General features: G+C 38.8%; 1 protein-coding gene across 5 annotated transcripts in view; it reads left to right on the top strand.

Annotated features, from left to right (window-relative positions):
* Nucleotides 1-406: 406 nt before the first annotated feature.
* The window catches only part of LOC121410320 (heterogeneous nuclear ribonucleoprotein A3-like), a 43,454-nt gene continuing 19,695 nt past the window's right edge, over nt 407-24,165 (top strand). For all 5 annotated transcript variants that reach the window (XM_041602331.1, XM_041602329.1, XM_041602328.1 and 2 more), the window contains exons 1-4: nt 407-558; nt 6,614-6,732; nt 8,247-8,397; nt 20,823-21,021. In XM_041602331.1, coding sequence (XP_041458265.1) covers nt 535-558; nt 6,614-6,732; nt 8,247-8,397; nt 20,823-21,021 — 493 coding nt within the window. In that variant the 5' untranslated portion in view covers nt 407-534. The remainder of the gene's footprint in view (nt 559-6,613; nt 6,733-8,246; nt 8,398-20,822; nt 21,022-24,165) is intronic.

Genomic DNA, 24,165 nt, shown 5'->3' with positions numbered 1-24,165 from the left:
AGTCTTTGCGTGGAGGCACACTTGTTGATCAAAGTTCCAATGAGGGTCTGTGCCTGCAGACTAGCCACTGACCATGACATAGAGTTAACTCTATGGACCATAGAGTTAGGTTTATATAACTCTATGCTATGGACATAGAGATATATATTTTATCTATACATCTCTATGGCTATGGACTAGTCTGCAGGCACAGACCCTCATTGGAACTTTGATCAACAAGTGTGCCTCCACGCAAAGACTAGCACATACAAAACTTCCTGAGCGAGAGAGCCTTCAGTATACAAGGCATGAGTAGGCTGCACATTCAGACTCTTATTTCGAGTGAAGGGTTTGCCCAGCAGACTAGCTATGGACCATGATCACGAGTGCGCGCTGCATTGTTCTGCGCATGTGCACTGCTCCTGCCTATTGCGCTTGCGCTTTGTCAGCTTTCTTAGGATATCAGCCATTTTCTTTCTTTGTTTCCTTTCGCCCATGTGGTACGGCCTCACTCTCAGTTCGTCATTGGTTTTTGTGTAAATCTTCTTTTCTATCATGGATAACAGCAACAGTTCAGAGGTTAGTGAAAAGGAATACTTTATGTACATAGATCTGGCTTTACTTCGCTCTGATTTAAATTCCTAACTTACCTATTCGGCCAAATCGTGGTTTTGGGAACCACTCGTAGATTTGTGTACCGGTACGGTACGAGCACTTGTGTACAAAGTGAATGGAGGTGGAAATGGGGAACCGTGCGTGTGACTGAATAAAGCGCTGCTGTATGAAGTGAACGGCGCGGTGGTTCCCAATATCACGATAATTCTAACGTTAACTTAAGTAGCCTTAGCTTAGCCAGGCCTACCTAGCCAGGCGGCTTTTGACTCGTAATGCATGCAGCCGAGTGCGTTAGTGGAAATCCACAGACGCGAGGTTTAGATGCCGCACGCGCACTGGCGAGTGCCCAGTGTGCATCATCTGAAGAAACCGAGCTTTCTCTGCATTTACTTTTAGGCACGACAGAGCGAGTGCATTATTTGTTTTATAAAATGGCAACACAGAAACAAATTTTTAAAAAGTTACAGTAGGCCTAGGCCTACAGTGTCAGTAGGGTGGCCAACGACAATTTCGGAATTCGTTCGGAATTACGTCCTGCCGCGGCTCTCGCGTTGGACAAAAATTCAATCACGACCAAGACAAGTTTGAAATAAATAACTAAAAAAATAATTTGAAATATGAGATAGCAAAATTACATAATTAAAACAACAGTCATACTCACATATACTATAGGCCTACTGATCCTGACTATAATCCTTCGTTGTCTAAAAAGTCGCCGATGCCGAAGATTTAAGTGGATTTTATACCCCAATTCCTGCCGAGTTTTCTGTCTGACCCACGGCGAGCCAAATGCGGAAGTGACCGTATTTTTTCACATTTTGATCATTAAATTGCTTGGGATTGGCAACTGGTAGGTCTAAGAAAAATGTGGGCTAACTTCAGCGAAAGAACTTTTGATAGAGATTCTGATGTCAATCCAGAAATAATGTCAATCCAGAAATAATGATGAAAAAACTATAAAAAAATATGATCCCGTGCATTTTTTAAGCTGCACATTAGATGGTCGTTAGAAAATAGTATTCTAGTGTTATTCCCGTTGGTTTCATGCCAATACCTATCAGGATTTTGGATTCCCAAGCAAAAAACTAAAAATGACGTCATCCAGCGCTGTTGAATATTCACGTTTCCGACGATCTTTTCGATCACGTGGTTACGATTCCTCATGAATATTAATGAATCGGTAGCGTGGCGCGAGGCTTGACTCTTACGTCTAGTCTCAAAAACAGTCCCTTTTTTGAAAATATTTATAGAAATACAGTCGCTGCCATGTAAAGTGAGGAAAATTGATCGAATGAAAAAAATAAAAGACTGGATATTAGTCTAAATTATTCATGAATGGAATTTTCCACAACTTGAATGGGAAGAATGCATGTGAGAGATCAAATGGCACACATGGCATGGCATGCAGCATTCTGAGAGACCCAGGGAAATTCCCCTGAATTGACACAGGAATTCAAAGCTTGATGGGCTTCCACTTTCTATTTGAAGAAATAAATTCAGAGAGGATGAGAGAGCGTGAGAGAGATAGTGGGGGGGGGAGATCTGGGATTAAATCGCTGATAATGTTAATGATTTAGAGGTAAATTAATGTTGATATAGAGGTAAATTATGATTGTTTTTACTGATAATTTTACCGATGTGTTCAAGTTACCCCCATTAATTAATGAACTTTCTAACTTACAATGAAAACAAGACCCAGCTTGTCCGTCATTTCTCATCATGGATCTCCGCAAGAAGGCTCCCCTCTCTTCAATTTTCACGAATCATCCAATCAAAGGTGCCATAATTACTAGTTCATCATATTATATCACTCTCATTAACTGTTATTGTAATCTTTATCATATTCCATATCTCCACGATTCTTTTTCTTTTGTTCACTTTTTTGTTTTTTTTGATAATTTCGAAGTAATAATGAAATTCAGAGAGGGGGGCCGTGGCACATGTTCGAAAGTGTGATTGGCACTTGCGAAATCTTGAAATTTTAGGTGAGTACATGTACTAAAAATAGTTCAGTGGGAAGCAAGTTTCAGATGTTGTTGCTGATGAACTAAAAATGAGGTGTAATGAGGCTAATTAGTAATATAAATATTAAAGAAAAAATAAAATGGTTTAAATTTATTTATTTTTTATGGCTGAAACGTTTAAAAAAGGAAAAAAAAAAATATTTATAATTACTACAAATAATATCTTAAAATTGGCAACGGCATGTCATGACTGTGGAAAGAAATTGGGAAGCTAGCTATAAGGCCGGTACGTACCATACCGTATACGCAGTGCATGAGTACCGGGTCCGCTGGGCATGGCATGACCGTGGCTACGGTCGGAGTTCTGACAGAGAAGAAAAGATGGAAATAACTTCCACCAAAACATGATCTAGAAGTCGAATATGTCTGGTGATCATCATTTATAGGTACGAAATACGAATCATCGTTTATTTTAAATCGTAAATCGTAAACTTGTATTTATGGCGAGACTTACTTTTTTAGAATGCATTTTTCGTAATAACGCCTTGTGCACAAGCTACCACAGACTACGAGCCGGGCTTGCGCAGCGAATTTAAAATTGAATATTAATTTGCGAGAGGTCGTTCGAAACAAGATGTTCAACGACCACATTTCGTGACAAAAAGATCGGGGAAGTTACGGGAGACTGAATCGGGTAGTTTTTCCATGTCGCGGTCGAGTTTTTGAAATACGTTGGACACTTAATTTCTTCACTTTTTGGAAACCTTTGGAACTGGGAGTTGGTATGTTAGATTTTATTGTGTTTTTACTTTCATGTCATTGTAGATAATATATGTGGAGATGTTTAAATACAAATTCAAAAATTTAAAAATGGGATCCCTACCTACAGTTTTGTTGGACTTCTCCTGCATGTCCTGGGACTTCTACAGACTACACTACAGCACTGGTTTGCATGAGCGTGCATTATTGCGCATCTCGCTCTGCTGGCCTAGGCTTTTGCAAAATTGCACTGCCATGCAGTGCACCAAAAAAATTGGATGTCATGTGACGGGTATTGGCCAATCGCGATGCTTGAAAATACAGAGCTATTTTATAAAGTACAAATAATGCATGCAGCCACTCTAGGCGACACCGCAATACTTACCCGTGTTAAGAAATTGGGACTCCACTAACGCGCATTTGGGCCGCCCTAGCTTAGAACTAAGCTTTGTTTCACGAAAAATTGAATATTCTTATAATTCAATAAATGTTACTTATTACATTAGTACTGTTAAATCGGTACTCACCGGTTCTTTTCTTGAATTTCTGGCAATTTCCCACGCTTCTGGCCACAATTCTGCAATAAATTCTGTCGCCATAGACAGCTATACATGCAACTTTATTTATAAATGGAGCGCCCCTTACGAGAGTCGCTAATGCCGCAGAAAAATTGTTAGGCATTTTGGCCTGTGGTCAAGGCGTTCTTCTGTTCTATTTTTTTCATAGCTAGGTATGAGATCGAAATCACAGCGACTATTCACACTGAGACCATGTTTTACACAGGGGCAGAGCATACCGCTGCTAACGCGCGGCTGGTTTGGCATTGCTACCTAGGCATGGGTTCAACTTCATTTCCAACATTTCTGCGATATTGATTTCATTTTTAAAGAAGAATTCATTAAAAAACCAACAAAAATTTTATGAAAAGATAGGAAGGTTACGTCGCCATGTTTCATTGTCTTCTGCTTGGCGACAGCACGCAAATCGCGCGATTTGGGCAAAGGGGCAAGCTCCCCCCCCCCCACCGGCAGATTTCAACCAGAAAAATAAAAGAAAAAACAGGAAGGAGAAAGAAAGGGAAAGGAGGAAAAAATGGGAAAATGAATTTTGAATTACATATTAATTACCTGACGTGGTAAATGCCCTTGTCTATCTGGAGTATTCCCTGGATTGGAAAGGCATGGGGTATGATCAGCTCAGACAACGAGAGAAAGGTTATTGATATCGCTAAGTGGCAAAAAAAAAAGATTGTTGACAGGACTGACAATAAAGACGTTATGGATAACGGCCCTAATTTCTCTATAATTAAAGCAGTTTGTTTCAGGGGGAAAAAGCGTTATATTCTGAGCCATAAAGGATTCGTGGATGCTTTCATTTTGAATAAAACTTCAAGTAAGAATTACTTTTTTAAGGCAAAATTGACAGTTGAAGGTTGCCAATGGCGAATAAACATGCCTGCATGACTTCATGTTACATACATGTAAGAACTAAGCCTGAGTCATATCGATTATTTTGAAAACCGGTGTTCGACAGCTTTAATTCGATCGAACATCGATGCATCGAATATTGAAGGCGGGAAAAAATTTGCTCCGGCCATCGCGTCGATGCGCTAAGCGGCTATGCATGCACTACGCACTGACGGTATGCGCCGGGGGTATGCGCTGGCGTTAGCCGGGTGAGCGTTGCAAAAGCAGATGACAGAGCAAAGTTCGTTTGTATTTTCCATGACCACAAAACACACAAAAAAAGGCCGGGGACCAATGCAGAATTCTTCCCAAAATATCTTCAACAATGGTATTTGCAGATGACAACATATAAGTTTAAAGTGAAACAATAATAAAGACATGAATCACGCAGAGTCGATCCGAATGATTTTCGGTCAACTAGCATTCGCAGTCCAGACTCGCATTCACCAGCCCCGTACACTCACTCTCCCGAAATGACAGGCGTGCTTGTCAGCGCCAGCAAACAAGTGCAACCAACGGAGAGCGCTATAACTTGCCTGAGATTGTGTAGTTGGCTCCAAAATGAGTTCCAAATAAATTTATGCGAATAAATACGTAATTTTCTCTGGATGGTCATTTGAATTGCTATTCAATGCTGATATAACGATTGTGAGGAAAGATTGTGGAATATGAGTTTTGACGATGTTCGAGAATTAATCCTGATATGATGATGACATTCCATTTTTTTTGTTGACACAACAATATTGAGCATGCGATCGAAATAAATACGAATGTTTCGAATCGAGCCCTAAATTCATATAAATTATTACGATTTAACAAGATTTTATGGTCATACTAAGAATATTGACGATATCAGCAAAGTATGTTATGTTCATATGGAAGAATTAATACTGGCATTATTTCTTTTGTTATTCCATCTCTGGACGTCTTCTCCGAGCTCCGAGAAAAGAAGCACAATGCGCATGCGTGTCCGATGACGTATGACATATTTTCCATTCATGAAATCAGAGCCCAAAGTTGGGCACAAACTAGCTTCAAATTGATGGGGAAATAAAATTTCAAACGCAATTTTCTCTGTTTTGTCATGTAAAATGTTATTATATGGTTATATTACGATCTTGAAAAGAGTTTTTTAATGTAGGCAATGTTCGAGAATCAATCCTGATGTGATAATTATTTTTTTTTAGACAAGTGCACTCTCGACTTCTCGACTCAAGTCGATCGTCATGAGATGTCCGCCATTGAAAATTGAAACGAAATACAAACGTTTCACATCAAGCTCTAAATTCATATTAATGATTATCATATGCAAATTATTGTTAAATATTACGATTAAATAATGTTCTGTGGTCATAATATTAATATTGTTCATGAAAGCAAGATTTATTTTACGTTGATCGCGTCAATCTCCGGCCATTTTCTGGTTTGATTAAAGAACAGTACTGCGCATGCGCGATCGATGGCCATGACTTCCATTCATAAATTCATCGTGCATAAATTATCTCAGCACGAGCAGACAAGTAAGACTCGAAGTATGATCGAAATAAACTTCAAATTAATAGGCATCATAATTGCACAATCGGTTTCATTTGGGGGGCAATAGAAATCAAGTAAGTAAGTAGTAGTCAAGTTGGACATTACTGATATTTTGATGATTGATTGTGTGAACCAAACGAATCGGCCGGCCGACGTATTTTTTTTTTTCGATGCACCGATTTTGCAAAATCTGCACCGGTGTTCGATGACATCGATCGAACACCGATTTTAAAATCGATTCGACTCAGGCTTAGTAAGAACAAAATTATCTTTTATGTTTTTTTTTTATTTCAGGACAATGAGCAATTACGCAAGTTGTTTTTGGGTGGATTAAGTTTCAACACTACAGAAGAGTCTGTTCAATCTTATTTTCAAGAATATGGGAAAATCACAGACTGTGTTGTGGTGAAGCAGTAAGTATGCATTCTTTACATTATGTGTGTTTATGCAGCCAGATATGTTGCTCTTTAGTAAGCTTAATTAGTAAAAATTATTCGATTATCCAGCTTAAAAAAACTTTGGAATTGTAAAAGGACAAGTCCACCCCATTAAAAAATTGAATTGAATAAAAAAAAGAAAAACACAAGCATGACACTAAACGTTTTCATCAAAACTAGATGTAATTTAAGAAGTTTTGCTTAATTTCACATAAAAGCTATACACATCCTGGTCGGTATGCAAATGAGGAGACTGATGACATCACTCACGATTTGTTTTGTATTATATGACATATTCAAATTATCCTCAATATCTTATAGATAACTTCAGTTTAACTTAACCTAGGCTCATATAATTTGGTCATTTTGGTGTGAATGATACTAGCATGGATCCAAGGAAGCCTATTGATTTTGAGGTCAAAGGTCAAGGTCACAGTGACATGTTTTCATCTTGCCCTTCTGCAGTCCTTGTACACTTGATAGCTTGAGTTTAACTTAACCCTAGGCTCATATAATTTCGTGTGTATGATACTAGCATGGATCCAAGGAAGCCTATTGATTTTTAGGTTAAAAAGATCAAAAGATGTCCAAATCTAAGCACATGTTCTCGAATAACTTAAAGTATATGGACCTAGTTCATGAAACTTGGCCATCAGGTTAATTAAGTATTACCAAACATCCTGCCTGAGTTTCAGGTCACAAATCCAAGGTCAAAGGTCATTTAGGGTCAGTGAAGTTAGACCATGTTGGGGGAATCAACATCAAAATCTTAACCTGAGGTTTAGATTTTGAAATGTCATCATAACTAAATATATGGACCTAGTTCATGAAACTTTGACATTGAGTTAATCAAGTATCACTGAACATCCTGTGCAAGTATCAGGTCACATGATTAAGATCAAAGGTCATTTAGGGTCAATGAACTTTGGCTAAATTGGGTATTTGTTGAATTACCATCATAACTTTGAAAATATATTGGTCTAGTTCATTAAACTTGGACATAAGATTAATAAAGTATCACTGAACATCCTGTGCTCATTTCAGGTCACATGACCAAGGTCAGTGAACTTTGGCCACAGTGGGGAATCTGTTGAATTACCATCATAACTCTGAAAGTTTATGGATCTGATTCATGAAACTTGGACATAGGAGTAGTCAAGTATCGCTGAACATCTATGTGAGTTTCAGGTCACATGATCAAGGTCAAAGGTCCTGTAAGGTCAATGAACTTTGGCCATGTTGGGGGTATTTGTTCAGAGCTCCCAAGTCTCCCGGATCCTGCGGGAGAATACTGGATTGCGATCCAATCTCCCGTTGGTGCTGGTCCCAACGTGTCCCGATAAGAGGTGTCGGACTGTATGATGTATTTTCATCATTTGATTAGACCTTAATTTTTCTATATTATCTGCTTAAAATTGATAAAATCATCTCTTTGTCATGGTGAATCTCCGCTTTAACGCACTAAATTTAAATTTTTCTTTACAATACAGCAAAGATGGTGACAGAAAACCCAGAGGATTTGGATTTGTCACTTTTGCCACATCTGCATCTGTGGATGCCGTTATTAAAGCTAAGAAGGAGAAGGGAAGTCATATTCTGGATGAAAGGGAGATTGATGCAAAGCGTGCTTTACCAAAAGAGGTGAGATAAGTACTTAGTTTGTAGAATACGAAATGTAATTTATTTTTCTTTGTCAGGAAGCTCCATAATTTTTCAACATTGATTGATCAAACATTAAATGTCAAGTCCGCCTCAGAAAAATGTTGATTTGAATCATTTGAGAAAAATCACACGAGCATAATGCTGAACATTTTTATCATATCAAATGTTATACAAGAAAGTTATGACATGTTTGCTTATTGTTCACAAAATAGTTATATATGCATAATTTAGTTTAGTCACATGCAAATGAGAGAATCGATGATGTCCTTCACCCACCAGAGGTGAAGGCGAGACTTAGGGATCCAAATGTCGTCCGTCCGTCAGAAACCTGTAATGACACATGACTCCACAACCATAAGTCGCTTGTCAACTAAACTTGGATGGTTGATGGACTTGGGGGACCTGCATGTTATGCTACAGTCTAAGGTCACATGGTAATAGAGGTGGGCTATAGAGGGTCAATTTTAGGTCACATTTTCAGAACATGCTCATCACACCCTAGTTTGATGACTTTGTGCCTACTGACACCACCTTTGAAAAAAAAAATGAAAAAAATGCGTTATCCGGGGTGCCCTGACCGAAAACGTAAAAAATCCAAAATGGCCGCCGTTTTGGCTAAAAAAAGACATTTTTGGCTGTAACTCGGTCATTTTTTGGTCTATTGTAATAGTTTTGGTGTCTAACCCCATGTTTTAGGGGTCAAAGAAATTGAATAAAATGATATTTTTGGTGTAAAACCTAACCTTCTACATTAAACTCACATTTTCCCCATATTCAATATTAAATTTTCCCTCTCCTTCACCCCTACCCCAACCGCAATTTTTTTACTTTATTTTCTGTATTTTCTTTAAGTCATGCTAGCTATGATACTACTAATAATAAATTCTAGCTACTAAAGTTTTTTTTTTATTTAAACAATACATCGAGAAATATACCAAAAACCTACATACATTGTCGTGCAGACACCTGTATGTGGCTAGTGAATTCGGAGTCAGCATACATGCCTGGCATGCATGGTAACTGGAGCCAGTACTACATGTAATACTGTATCTGCATTAAAGTACAAATTATTTGGTCATCAGACCTCTAGTCAGAGAGAACTATACAGTTCCAGTTTGGGTATACATATTTAATTGTAGAATGATATGCTAATTGTCAAGCACAAATGCAATGTTTCTGCTGGAAGATGTATCCCATGAGCCAAATACATTACCGGTACATTGCCAGAAGAATCTGCATCGGCAGTACTGTCTGTACATCAGCTTGCTTTGGCCATTTCTAGTGCTAATGCTGATCTGCCCCTTTTAATCTTTGACGTACCGGTATCTTTCCATGTGCTCAATTTCATATCCCTCATGATATTAGGTATACCAGTTTCGTTCATCGTCGTAATCCCATATCACACTCACACTGCAGAACTCATTGATGCCCACTTCTTAGTCCGTTAGTATTTTCTTCAAGGTTTGAATGGGCAGTTGACTTTGTGATCCCATTGGATCCCATTGGGCAGGGAGATTATCAGTCTCTCCTCCAGTCAATAGAAGCATCAAGTTCACCTTCATTTCTGTTTCACATACGGTAGTTGGTTGACCTTATACAAGTGTTGGCGCACCAAGTAGTCTAGATGATGGGACGTGTGTCTGTGATATGACAGCTCTGCACGTAACATAGTTTTAAGCTTGGTTGAATCCTGGTTATCCTGGCATTCCTGAAGCTCATCAACGTTTGTTAATGGACCTCCCCATTTTTTTCTGTAACAGCCTATGCACATACATGTACATGTACCTGGTACTCGACTGCTTGCTGTGCTTGGGCCACATTCTGCTGAAGATTTTCCTGCGAGAGGATGTTTTGCTCTTCCACCCATTTCTGCTCACTCTTACCCAACATTTTTGCAATGTTATATGGGTCGCTTTTTCCAGTTTACTACACCAGACTTGTTCAAGGTCATATAATCTCAAATACCCTTGACAGTGAAGTTTCTATTAGAAGCAGCAGCAGAAAGCTTTGCTTAGCTTTGCTTGTTTGTCAAACTTTGACAGATTCCGCTCACACTGCAAATTGTTTGAAGGTACACGTAGATCGGTGAGATCTTCTGGTGTGAGTTTCTAGAGTTAAGTTGCTCTAGATTCTGCAAAACCTGTTTCTGCCGTTTGCTTAAATCATGCATACTCACCTCCTCTCTGAATAGTCAAATCTTTGGCAGCTTGCTGACAGATTTGCTGCAAATAATTGCCTACAAGGTCTCAGGATTTTCCACTTGAAAAGAGTATGGTACCTTGTATAAAGACAGGTGTCTGTCTTGTTATTCAGCAGATCATCATTAAGATGTGGGAGGATGGTCACTAGATCATTCTGTGAGCTGACTTCCACTATGTTAAGGATTGCAGGGTTATGCAGGCCAATATCTTCAATGCTATCATGACTAAGTCACACTCAAGGTACAGATGGCAGGCTTGAACAAGTAGGTTGTTGGATTTGATGTTCTGCGATGTCGCCTCATACTCAGGGATCTGATATAGAATGACTGCAGCAGTGTATCCCATCTGAGCAAATTGGTGTTCATTGAAGAGGCTGTGCTTCTTTGTTTTCCCTGCAGATGCAACCTCACTCTCGAAGGTCTCCCACATGGATGACTTGTGTCCGTCCTAACTATACTTGTTTTGTCAGTGCCTGTAATGCTGCTACATGTACAACCGACCACACTCTTCTTGAGGAAGGATTTCAGGGTCGGCATGTATGGCATAGTATGCAATTAAATTTTCACAAAGCCATAACTTGACTTCATGCTGAACAAGGGTAGAGATAATATTGCCTGCATCAAATATTTCACATGTGTGACTCACATACAACACATGTGTAGAGGGATGTGCTGACTGTTAAGAGATGCTCCTATTTGATGTTTGTAGTAATGAGGAGATCTTGTGGTAATAGTGATACATTACATGCGGTGAAAAAGAGAGCTATGCTGGAACTATTGTGCATAGGCCTACTTTAATACAAAGTGGATAACATTTGGGATAATGGGCATGGGACAAGAAAAAAAAGGGAAAGCTTAAACTGTTGATTGTGATGCACACGTCATCTGTAAGAATTAATATTGTAAGAATTCGCATTTTAGAGAAAATAAGCAGAAATTTGAAAAAATACTGATATAACATGAAATTTAACACTAATGTATTAAAATGAATACCATAAATGAGTTCAGTGACCCCCAAAACATAGGTTTAGACACCAAAACTAGGCTAAAAGATGAAAAAATGACCAAGTTATGGCCAAAAACATGTTTTTTTAGGCAATCCGGCGGCCATCTTGGATTTTCGGGTTTTTCGGCCGGGGCACCCTGGATTTCGCAATTTTTTTCATTTTTTTTCTGATTATGGTGTCAGTGTGCACTAATTCATCAAACTAAGGTGTGATGAGCATGATCTGAAAATGTCACCCTCTATAGCCCACCTCTAATGGTAAGGTCAAAGGTCATTTTCAGGTCAACGTTAAAGTTTACATGCAAGACTTATGACACGTAACTCCACAACTGTAAGTCACTTTTCAACCAAACTTGGATGGTTGATGGACTTTGGGGACCTGCATGTTATGCTGCAGTCTGAGGTAGGCCCGTTTCGGGTACACGTGTACACGCACGGTCAAGTCAGTGCACGTGTACTAAATTCCATCACCGTGTACACGGTAGCATCTGCATAAAGCTTGCGTGGGACTGTAAAGTCAGTGAACAAGCTCACAGCCTCACATTAATTCTTAGTTCTCAGACACTGCACATGTTTTAATCACTAATATGTCAATATATTTCAATTAACCTAGAGTGAGTTTACTTCCAAAATCGCCGATTTAATCCACATTTATTCTGGAGACTCAAGTTTTTGTACCACACGAAATGGGTATGCTCCGGTTACATGCAGGGCCCTAGTTAGCGCCGACGTTCGTTGGATGCGCATTTTGCATACTGTACCGTACATGCATGCACAGATCGCTGCAGAATTGAGTGTAACTGAAGTTATCGATTGATTTTCATTATTTTATTGCCAATTTGAGGAGCGTGTGTTTGTAGGCTTGTAGCACATGTGTATGAGCGTATAACACGTAACTGGAGACTCTCGAAAGCGTTCTTCAGTCACTTTTAGAGCCAATTTGAGAACCACCAATTGCGACAGCGATTATTGCTCCAGTTACGTGTTATACGCTCATACACATGTGCTACAAGCCTACAAACACACGCTCCTAAAATTGGGAATAAAATAATGAAAATCAATCGATAACTTCAGTTACACTTAATTCTGCAGCGATCTGCGCATGCATGTTAGGTACAGTATGCAAAATGCGCATCCAACGAACGTCGGCGCTAACTAGGGCCTTGCACTGATTTACTTTTGCATTCTTTATTAATATAATGTGCTGCTAAACTGAGTAAACTTTTTAATTGCACCAATTTTTGTGGATTGATACATCTAACTTCTCAGGTAAGCTTTGAAACCGTGACTTAGGCTACATGTAGGAAACACTGAAAAAATACTGTAACTCACTCTCACTCAGTGTTTACAACGTGTACACGACCGAAAAACACGCCGTGTACACGTGCATCAAAAATGGACTTTCAAACCGTGCCTAGTCTGAGGTCATATGGTAAGGTCAAAGGTCATTTTCAGGTCAACGTTAAAGTTTACATGCAAGACTCTCTTATGACACGTAACTCCACAACTGTAAGTCGCTTTTCAACCAAACTTGGATGGTTGATGGACTTTGGGGACCTGCATGTTATGCTGCAGTCAGAGGTCATATGGTAAGGTCAAAGGTCATTTTCAGGTCAACGTTAAAGGTTACATGCAAGACTCTTAACTCCCCAACCGTAAGTCGCTTTTCAACCAAACTTGGATGGAAGATGGACTTGGGGGACGTGCATGTTATGCTGCAGTCGGAGGTCACATGGTAAGGTTAAAGGTCATTTTCATGTCAACATTAAAGTTTACATGCAAGACTTTAACTCCGCAACCATAAGACGCTTTTCAACGAAACTTGGATGTTGGATGGACTTTGGGGACCTGCATGTTATTCTGCAGTCTGAGGTCATATGGTAAGGTCAAAGGTCATTTTCAGGTCAACATTAAAGTTTACATGCAAGACTCTCTTATGACACGTAACTCCAAAACTGTAAGTCGCTTTTCAACCAAACTTGGATGGTTGATGGACTTTGGGGACCTGCATGTTATGCTGCAGTCGGAGGTCATATGGTAAGGTCAAAGGTCATTTTCAGGTCAACGTTAAAGTTCACATGCAAGACTCTCTTATGACACCTAACTCCACAACTGTAAGTCGCTTTTCAACCAAACTTGGATGGTAGATGGACTTAGGGGACGTGCATGTTATGCTGAAGTCAGAGGTCACATGGTAAGGTTTAGGGCTGGGACTAAAACCCGGGTACCCGGGTCCCGCCCGGAAGCGTCGGGTACCCGGGTAGAAAAATCAATACCCGATACCCGAAAATTGCTCACCAGTATAACGTATATTTGATTTGTATTGCGTAGTGTAAGACATGATTGTAAACTCATCACAAAAGTACACAAGTCTCATTTTGAATCTCACCAATTACCCTCGAAATATCCTTAAATATACTAGTTTTTCAAGTGGTGATGATGTGACTGAGATCGTTCAATCGTCGCCATGTTTCTTTTGCAGCGCAGTGACGTCATCCAGCCACTGCGACGCAAGCCAATTTATGAATGAAAATATAGTAAGCATGCGCATTGCAAGCCTCAGCCCCACGCAGTATTCCGTCAAAACAAGTCTGCAATACTCTGTCACCTCGTACCAAAATCGACCTAGAATTCCACTTTCCTTTATTTCATATGAATTATGAAAGGTATTCTCAGAGGATCTGTTTTCTCACTGATACCACGCAAGTAAGGAAATTTTATTCTTGCTTTTCCGTCAAAATCTTACGAAGTAGCGTCGATGTTGCATCGTGTTTGTGAGTTTGTAGAATCTATCGCTACGTGAACAAAGTCAATTGATTTCCGGGTTTTGGAGCATACGAGGCGCCAGCCAATCACGTTCTTGATACCATTTTCAGTTCATCATAAACCGAAAATGGTAACACGATCGTGATTGGCTGGCGCATTTGACGCTCCGAAACCCGGAAATCAATTGACTTTGTTCACGTAGCGATAGATTCTACAAACTCACAAACACGATGTAATATCGACGCTTCTTCGTAAGATTTTGACAGAAAAGCAAGAAGTAATAAAAATTTGCTTACCAGTGCGTTATCGGTGGGAAAACAGATCCTCTGAGAATACCTTTTATAATTCATGTAAAATATAGAAAAGTGGATTTCTAGGTCGATTTTGGTACGAGGTGACAGAGTATTGCAGACTCGTTTTGACGGAATACTGCGTGGGGCTGAGGCTTGCAATGCGCATGCTTACTATGTTTTCATTCATAAATTGGCTTGCATCGCATTGGCTTAATGATGACGTCACCTTTTGGGGTTTTTCCACCAGTCATATTTCGAGCGACATGATTTTCGGGTACCCGGGTACCCGCCCGAAAATTACCACGGGTACCCGAAAAGAAAAAAACCCGAAAGTCCCAGGCCTAGTAAGGTTAAAGGTCATTTTCATGTCAACATTAAAGTTTACATGCAAGACTTTAACTCCGCAACCATAAGACGCTTTTCAATGAAACTTGGATGGTAGATGTACTTAGGCGACCTGCATGTTGTGCTGCAATCGGAGGTCACATGGTAAGGTCAAATGTCATTTTCAGGTCAACATCAAAGATTACGTGCAAGGCTCTTATGACAAGTGTTATTCCATCCCAGTCATTTCACAATGAAGTTTTGATATAATCCTCTTGCGTGCCCTCACAAATCATATTTCTGGTTATTTTCAAGTGGGCGAGACCCAAAATTGCTTTTGCCTCGTTTCTTTTGTTTTTTATTGTTTGAATTATACAATATTTCAATTTTTACAGAATTGACAATAAGGACCAAATTGACTGACCCATAAAATTGTATTGGTAATTCCGCGTGTTCAAGGAGAAGGAAAACTTTGTTTCAAAGGACAATGAGGAGAAAATAGTAAAAAAAAATTCATATTTTCATATAATACAATACAAAAGAAATAGTGATGTCATCAGTTCCCTCATTTGCATACCAACCAGGATGTGGATATAACTGTTTTAAAGTGAGCGAAGCTTAATAATGACAACTTATTTTACATCCGATTTTGATGAAATTTTCAGTGCTTGTTGGATTTTTCTCTTATTCAAATCAACTTTTTGTTTGGGTGTACTAGTCTTTTCAAGGGATGGTCCAGGCTGACAATATTTATATCTCAATAGAGTAAAACTGAAAAACTCACAATGAAATATGCTGAAAACTTGATCAAAATCGGATAGCAAATAACGAAGTTATTGAAGTGTAAAGATTTATACATTTTTCGGGTGAAAGAGTTCTAGGCATGTCTTCATGAATCTTCATTAGGTGTGCTGATAATGTCATATCCCCACTTGTTCTTTTGTACCGGTATTTTATTATATGAAATTAGGTTTATTTAAAAAAATTCTACCAAGAACTAAAAACAATTGGATCGACAACTGATTAAGTGCATTTGCTGCAACTTTTTCATCATAAAGATGATGACACATTAACATATTTATGAAAAATGAAATGATTATGATTTTATGTAATAACATAAATGTGACATCAGCCCACCTAATGAATATTTATGAAGACATGCCTAGAACTGTTTCACCGGAAAAATGTTAATCTGTAAAATTCAATAACTTTGTTACCGGTATTTGTTTTTGTCTCACCTGCAAAGCAGAGTGAGACTATAGGCGCCGCATCAAATCTTAACCTGAGGTTAAGTTTTGAAATGACGTCATAACTTAGAAAGTATGTGGACCTAGTTAATGAAACTTGGCCATAAGCAGGCCTCTACAAAAAATTTTTTCGTCACTTGCCCTGTTGGGCAAGTGATGAAAAAATTTGCTTGCCCGATAGAAAAAACTGCTTGCCCAATTTTTTAAATAATACCTGTTCACTTATTAATGAATTATTAGTAACATTGTTTAATATTGTATGATTTTTAAGTATTTTTTTTCACTATGCTTAGAATCTTGGGTGTGTGTGTGTGTGTGTGCGAGGGTGTGTTTGTGTGGGTGTGACTGTGAGTTGAACTTTGATATAAATGAATTCAATATCTAATTTCTACTTCGCCTATTCCAGTACAATAACCTGTACTCGGCCGTGTAATAAAGGCCCACATACCCTAACTTTTCCTGAAGTTCTTTGAAAACGCAGACTTCCACGAAAATTGCATTTCTCTATGGGGGAGTCTAAATTTGGTGAGAATGTATTCATTAATAACTTAAATATACATGACAATGAAGAAATCATCAAACTTTATTGGAAGTTTTGAATAATATACCCGAAATGTAAACTCTGTCTGAAACAGAAAATCACCATCATTGTGGCCTTTACTGAGCGAATTGTCCCCCAGAGCTCTGGCAGAGAGACAGAGCTCAGACTGGCTAGCTAGTATGCGCACGTGTGTGAGCCTCCCGCCGGCCTTGTAAAATAGATGGAGCTTTGTTTGATGATTTATTGTCTGATATTTACTTCATCCCCTCAAAAAGGGAAACAAATGAATTTTAAGTTATAATTAACAAATACGGCAAGTTATTTTGGATGTTAATAGGCCGTTTTGAAAAGCAAAGCCGAATGACATGACAACTCACCAATGCGAAGTTACAAGACTCTGTGATTTATTTCCTGTGTAGTTCTAATTATTTTATCACAGAATTGTGATATCGGAAGGTGGAAAATGTGCATTAGAAATTGCACATGGTGGTAGTCATAATGGACCCCTATACTACATTCAACTGTTTCCCGGCCATTGCGTTGATTTTTTTCATAACTGGTACCACACCGTACCATGTATGGAAATACGTGGTACAGAAAAAATAACGCAATTTCGGAATTTGAAACGGCGCTACTCCTATTTTTTAAGGCTTATTCATGATTTTGAGTGTGGATTTTGGATGATTTATGGAAAAACGAGGTACGTTACAGAAAAAAAAGACGCAGCAACCACTTGCCCGATCGGGCAATTGACTTTGAGAGGTGCTTGCCCGCACGTCATTTTCACTTGCCCCGGGCAATCGGGCAAGCGGGTTTGTCGCGCCCTGATAAGGTTAATCAAGTATTACTGAACATCGTATTAAGAGTTTCATGTCACATGACCAAGGTCAAAGGCAGGACAGGGTTGGCGGATTTAAATCACGTTGATTTAAATCATGAATTCTTCAAGTCAACTGAAAAACTTTTAATTCACTTTATATCAACAAAAGATCAACAGAGTCTTCATATCTACTGAAAACTAATTAAAATCAAATTAATAAAATCAGGTAATTCCTTAAAAAAATACAGATGTATGTTGTCAATAGGTACTCATTTTTGTCTCACCTGCGAAGCAAAGTGAGACTATAGTCACTACAGGCGCCGCTTTTCCGACGGCGGCGGCGTCAACATCAAATCTTAACCTGAGGTTAAGTTTTTGAAATGACGTCATAACTTAGAAAGTATATGGACCTAGTTAATAAAACTTGGCCATAAGGTTAATCAAGTATTACTGAACATCCTATTAGAGTTTCATGTCACATGACCAAGGTCAAAGGTCATTTAGGGTCAATGAACTTAGACCATGTTGGAGGAATCAACATCGAAATCTTAACCTGAGGTTAAGTTTTTGAAATGTCATAACTTAGAAAATATATGGACCTAGTTCATGAAACTTGGACATAAGGTTAATCAAGTATCACTGAACATCCTGCATGAGTTTCACGTCACATGACCAAGGTCAAAGGTCATTTAGGGTCAATGAACTTTGGCCGAATTGGGGATATCTTTTGAATTCCCATCATAACTTTGAAAGTTTATGGATCTGATTCATGAAACTTGTACATAAGAGTAATCAAGCATCACTGAAAATTTTGTGCAAGTTTCAGGTCTCATGATTAAGGTCAAAGGTCATTTAGGGTCAATGAACTTTGGCCGAATCGGGGGTATCTGTTGAATTACCATCATAACTTTGAAAGTTTATTGGTCTAGTTCATTAAACTTGGACATTAGAGTAATCCAGTATCACTGAACATCCTGTGGGCATTATAGGTCACATGACCAAGGTGTTGAATTACCATCATAACTTTGCCAGTTTATTGGTCTGACTTTGAAACTTGGACATTAGAGTAATCAAGTATCACTGAAAATCCTGTGCGAGTTTCAGGTCACATAATCAAGGTCAAAGGTTGTGTGAGGTCAATGAACTTTAGCCACATGGGGGTATTTGTTGAATTACCATCCTACCTCTGTAAAGTGTATTGGTCTAGTTCATAAAACGTGGAAATAAGAGTAACCAAGTATCACTGAACATCTTGTGCGAGTTATAGTAGTTTTCAAAGTCAGAACTGCTGCTATGTTGAATCGCGTGATGCAGGTGAGACGGCCAGAGGCATTCCACTTGTTTATACACCTGTCCATGACTATTATGGTATCGGCCAGAGGCATTCCACTTGTTTATACACCTGTCCTCGACTATTATGGTATCATGCTCAGTGTCCATCTGTCCGTCTGGTAACTTTTCCTTATAAATGCAATAACTTCTGTTTTATTTAACCTAGGCTCATATAATTTGATGTGTATGATACTAGAATGGATCCCAGGAAGCCTATTGATTTTGAGGTCAAAAGATCAAGGTCACAGTGACATATTTTCATCTTACCCTTCTGCAGTCCTTGTAAACGCAATAACTTCAGTTTAACTTAACCTAGGCTCATTTAATTTTGTGTGTATGATACTAGCATTGGATCCCAAGTCTATCAATTTTGAGGTCAAAAGGTCAAGGTTGCGGGGACATATTTTCATCTTACACTTTTGCAGTCCTTGTAAACTCAATAACTTCAGTTTCACTTAATCTTTAGGCTCATATTATTTGGTGTGTATGATACTAGCATGGATCCCAGGAAGGCTATTGATTTTGAGGTCAAAGGTGAAGGTCACAGTGACATGCTTTCATCTTTCCCTTCTGAAGTGCTTGTAAATGCGATAACTTCTGTTTAACTTAACCTACACGTAGGCTCGTGGTGTGTTTGATACTGGCACGAATCCCACGAATTCTAGTGATTTTGAGGTCAAAGGTGAAGTTGCCACCTTCCACTTTTCTTGCTTGACCAATTCATTTTCTGCATTACAGGTGGGCGTATTATGTGATCGCCTTAGCGACACTCTTGTTCGCATTTGTCAGAAATTGTGTTGGCATAAATACATCTATAGCCAAAAACCCAAGAGCCAAGGGGGAAAAACATTGCGGATAAAACTACCTAAGTTTTTGGCCAGTGCTAATGAAAGTTGTCACAAATATTCATCTTGGGGTCAAGACGTAACATTGGTTTTCCATTGGGTCAGTATTGATAATCTTTATTCAGTGAACATGAAATTGTAATTATATATTTTCATACATGTGTGTGTGATTTATCTCCTGTATGATTAAATAAACTTGCTGCATTGATTATCTTACACATTAAATCATGAGAGAGAATTAACGGAAGGTAAGAATTCTCAATTTTCATGATTTTGAAATCAACGGAAATTACATGTAGCATCAATTGATATAATTGTTACAACTGGTATTAAAAACAAGGAGAGTGCAATTTAGGTTTTCTGGCTTGAGGTCAAAGGTCATTTCAGATCAATTTACTTTGATGTGATTTGACATTTGTTCATTCACAGGGTGCTACATGTTCATAACTTCTTAGAAGCACTTGCCTGGTCGGGCAAGTACATTTTCAAATAGTTGAAATGTACCAAATCAATTTCTCTTGCCTCAATAAAGTCCTATAAAAGAAAAGTTTTACCTCTTAAAAAAAAAGATTTGCAGTTTTATAATTCATTGACCTTTTTCTCTCTTTTGACATGAACTGATCTACCTGCCATGACCAAAATTAGGGTCAATATCATATATCATCCCCAATTTTGGTCATTGTACTGTGAGAATTTTGCTTTCCCAATTCGGGCAAGTAGTTTTGTTCTTTTACTTCAAAACACTTGCCCGACTCTAACATTTACTTGCCCCGGGCAATCGGGCAATGCTTATGTAGCACCCTATTACAATAAATCAAGTGAAACCGAGACATTCATTGTTATCACAAGTGATATAAAAAGGGGAAAAGGCCATTTGAGGCATAATGCACGTTTTGATCATACAGTTAAACGATTTACAAAATGGCAAAATGGTTATATACCCTTCAGCAGTCGTTTACTTTTTACTCAGCTTTACTCAAACCACATCCAATTAAATGATGGCAGCTCTATATTCTTATAATTCACACAGGAAGGAGGCAGTAAAGAGTCTACCAATAAGGCATTTGTTGGGGGACTTGCTCCAGGGACAACGCAAGACGAACTTAAGGCATACTTTGCTGAGCATGGAAATGTTATAGATGTATTCATTCCACCTTCCACAGAAGGAAAGAGGCGGGTATTTGGCTTTGTCACATTTGAAGACTCAGATTCAGTTGATAAACTCATCAGTAAGTTTTTTTGTGTTTTTTTTTTCCCCTACTTTTTTTTTTTTTAGAAATCATTGTAAGGAACTGATGTTAATTTTGGAAAGGTATTCTGTTCAGATTGATTTTCAACTCGCGCACTAGAGATGATGGAGGGACTAAATAATTCAAATAGCATCTGTCATCCGTTCCTTAATGACAAGTGTTAATCAGGGCTCGAAATTAGTGATTGCCCGGGTGCCATTGTCAACCAAAACTACTGGCGGGCAACCTAAAAGTCCCACCAGGCAAATTCCAGAAATTTTTTTCTCAATGACAGAGATGCCAACCCTCCCGATTTCATCGGGAGGCTCCCGAAAATTCATCCCAACTCCCGCCCTTACGATTACCATCCTTATCCTCCCGAAATTACGATTTTTTGCATTGATCAAATTGGATTGGAAGGACATGTATCGTCTGCTAACTTTAGCATGTAGTAACTCCATTACGTTCGCTGCTACTTAATTCTGTATGAAAGGTAGACAAATAAGGAGCAGCGAAAAGCTGGTGCATGTGATATGCCCAACGGGAATCCACTGTGCACCAGGCCGGTAGGCCCGGCTAGCTTCGCGAGGCGTGTGCGCTCGCAGCCACTGGATTTGTCGAGTCGTGTGGTGGAATATCGGTGTGTGATTCCGGCGTATTGATGGGTTGATATTGACACGAAATGGCAGAAAATCAACAAAAGAAGACCAACAAATCGTCTCAGAAGTATAAGACTGAATACAGTCTCCAGTACCTGTGTGTTCGGAAGTCGGAAAGAGGAATTTACCATGCATTTTGCGCAATTTGCAGCGTGGACATTTCAGTTTAGCAGGGAGGTTGTGGTGATAATTCGGAAGCACAAACGTTGGGGTTTTTTGCGAAGACAAGATCTTCGAGCTCCCCTCGTACCCTGTTGTCTTTATTTCAGTTTTTTCACCAAGCAAGGGACCAGCGCTGAGCTTTTCTTTACTGGATTTATAGTGGAACACAACCTGCCTATAGCCGATAGTGATAATTCCTCATTATTGTTGTTGAACAGGTACTTCATTTGTCCCCTCGTTTTTTTTTTACATGTGAAAATGCATATTTGATATTTTTTATGTTAAAAAAATGGGAACAATATTTATTTCAAAACATGTGAAATGCCCCAAAATAAGGGTCAGATTGCACCAGAGAGCATCTAGAAACCCAGAGCTTCCAGGGCCCTAAGGCGGGCCCTGGACCCCGGCCGCAAGGGTCGGATGAAATGGGACTTGTCGGATAAAACGTCTGACAAGTCCTTTCATGAAACGAGTCTGTAATTAGAGGGATTTGGTTTATGACATGAAACTTGTCGTAGATATATTAGAGTATTGTGACTTCTATCACATATAAAAAATAAAGCTATATATATATATATATATATATATATATATATATAACCCCTATATAGAGCTTGTATGATCAAACTAAAGAACCCGAGTTGCAAAGGAGGACTATAATTTGCCCCAAAATAACAAAAACTATATAGCTAAATTATATGGAGATATATGGTCTACATTTTGATTCTCATGAATATTCTTTAATGGAAAAATTTGCTATCTAATTGGTATCGCCGACGTGCTCTTTTCTAAAGTTGATCGGCATTGACCCGCAATCACCGTCTCACTTTCCCCACAAAATCTTCCCAAATTTAGCCCCATAAAACTTCGAAAATACGGTGAGTATTGAGTTCATACTTTCACTGGGCAATCATGATACAGATTGTTCTATAAATCCACATTCAAGTATCCAAAGTCAACCGCGTAGCCAGGATTTCATTTTGGAGGGGGCGGTAAATGCACGCAAAGCGTGCCAACACTTACAGAGCGCGCGAAGCGTGCCAACACTTACAGAGCGTGCGAAGCGCGCTCCCTAGGGGGTGGATGCAGGGAGGGGGAGTTTCCCCCTCCCGCGCGAAGCTTTTAGTGTTTCATAAATTAAAATGAAAAGGAGCCGTTTCTCTTGTCTCTAGTACCTCCAATTCGGTTGACTATATTGCGATTTTGAACCTTGTTTTCAAATGATTGTGAATGCACAAAAGAGGTATACAATGGAGGAAATTAAAATGATAATAAATCCGCGCGAAGCGCGGAAGCTTAAGCGTTTTATCAATTTTTCTTGCCATAAAAAGGGTCCCGAGAAAAGGGTTTTTTCAAAGATATATTGAATACTTTCTTTGGAAAGATCATGATTACAATCAATTTAGCAACAGTGCATATTTTTAACTCGCAAAACAGAGAAGATTGGTAGAGGAAGATATTCCTCCCCGCGCAGAGCAATGAAACTCTGAAATTTCAAAGGGCGGACGTTTCATCAAATGTAGATGAATACCCAATCGGCTCTAATTCAATTGATTTTCTAAGATTATTCAACTTCATTACAAGGAATATAGTGCGCAAAAAGTTGAAACTTCTGCGATTTATTGAAACTATCTATATAAAAAAAGGATGCCTAATTTTTTTTTACTTATCCTGAAGCGCTTCATTTTGAATATAAAGAAACTTAAGTGTCATTCAAAATTTCAAACTGAGGGCGCATCACAGGACAGGAGATGAATGTATACAGGGAAATGACATGAAGTTTAATACAATTTGATAAAAAATATTGTACTTTATTTAATACGACACGAACGAAATTAGGAACCTGTTTGCCCCAAAATTATGGTTGTTTAGTAATGAGCTGAAAAGCGGGAGAAGTTGACTTCGCTCGAGATGTGCGCTACGCGCACATAATTTGGTGGCGGTTGCAAATCCTCCCTAATTCTGATTTCCAAAAGTTGGCATCTCTGCAATAAGAATAAAATTTTCTGGAATTTTGCGGCAAGCAAGAATGCTTTTCCAGTCAGAAGTTTTCATTTTCTGGAATAGGAAAAACCTCTTTCAAGGTCAAAAGATTGCCTAAATCGAAGCACATTTTCTTGGTTTAGTCATGTGCTATTGCGATCCAATTGAGTCAAAATTTTGCTTGCTAATGAGGTCTGAGATTGACGGCCTATCTGTCAAAGTTTGGTTATGTCCTCGGTGAGTCCTGTATAGTGCTGTTGTCGGGAACAAAAATCCATGTTGACATGTCGCTTAAAAATCAATCCCGACATCAACAATGTCGACATGAAAAAGGGACCGT

This window comes from Lytechinus variegatus, chromosome 3 (assembly GCF_018143015.1).
Source record: "Lytechinus variegatus isolate NC3 chromosome 3, Lvar_3.0, whole genome shotgun sequence".
In the NCBI taxonomy this organism is placed as follows: Eukaryota; Metazoa; Echinodermata; class Echinoidea; order Temnopleuroida; family Toxopneustidae; genus Lytechinus; species Lytechinus variegatus.
Note: the sequence above shows the minus strand (reverse complement) of the source record. Positions and strands in the feature narration are given on the sequence as shown.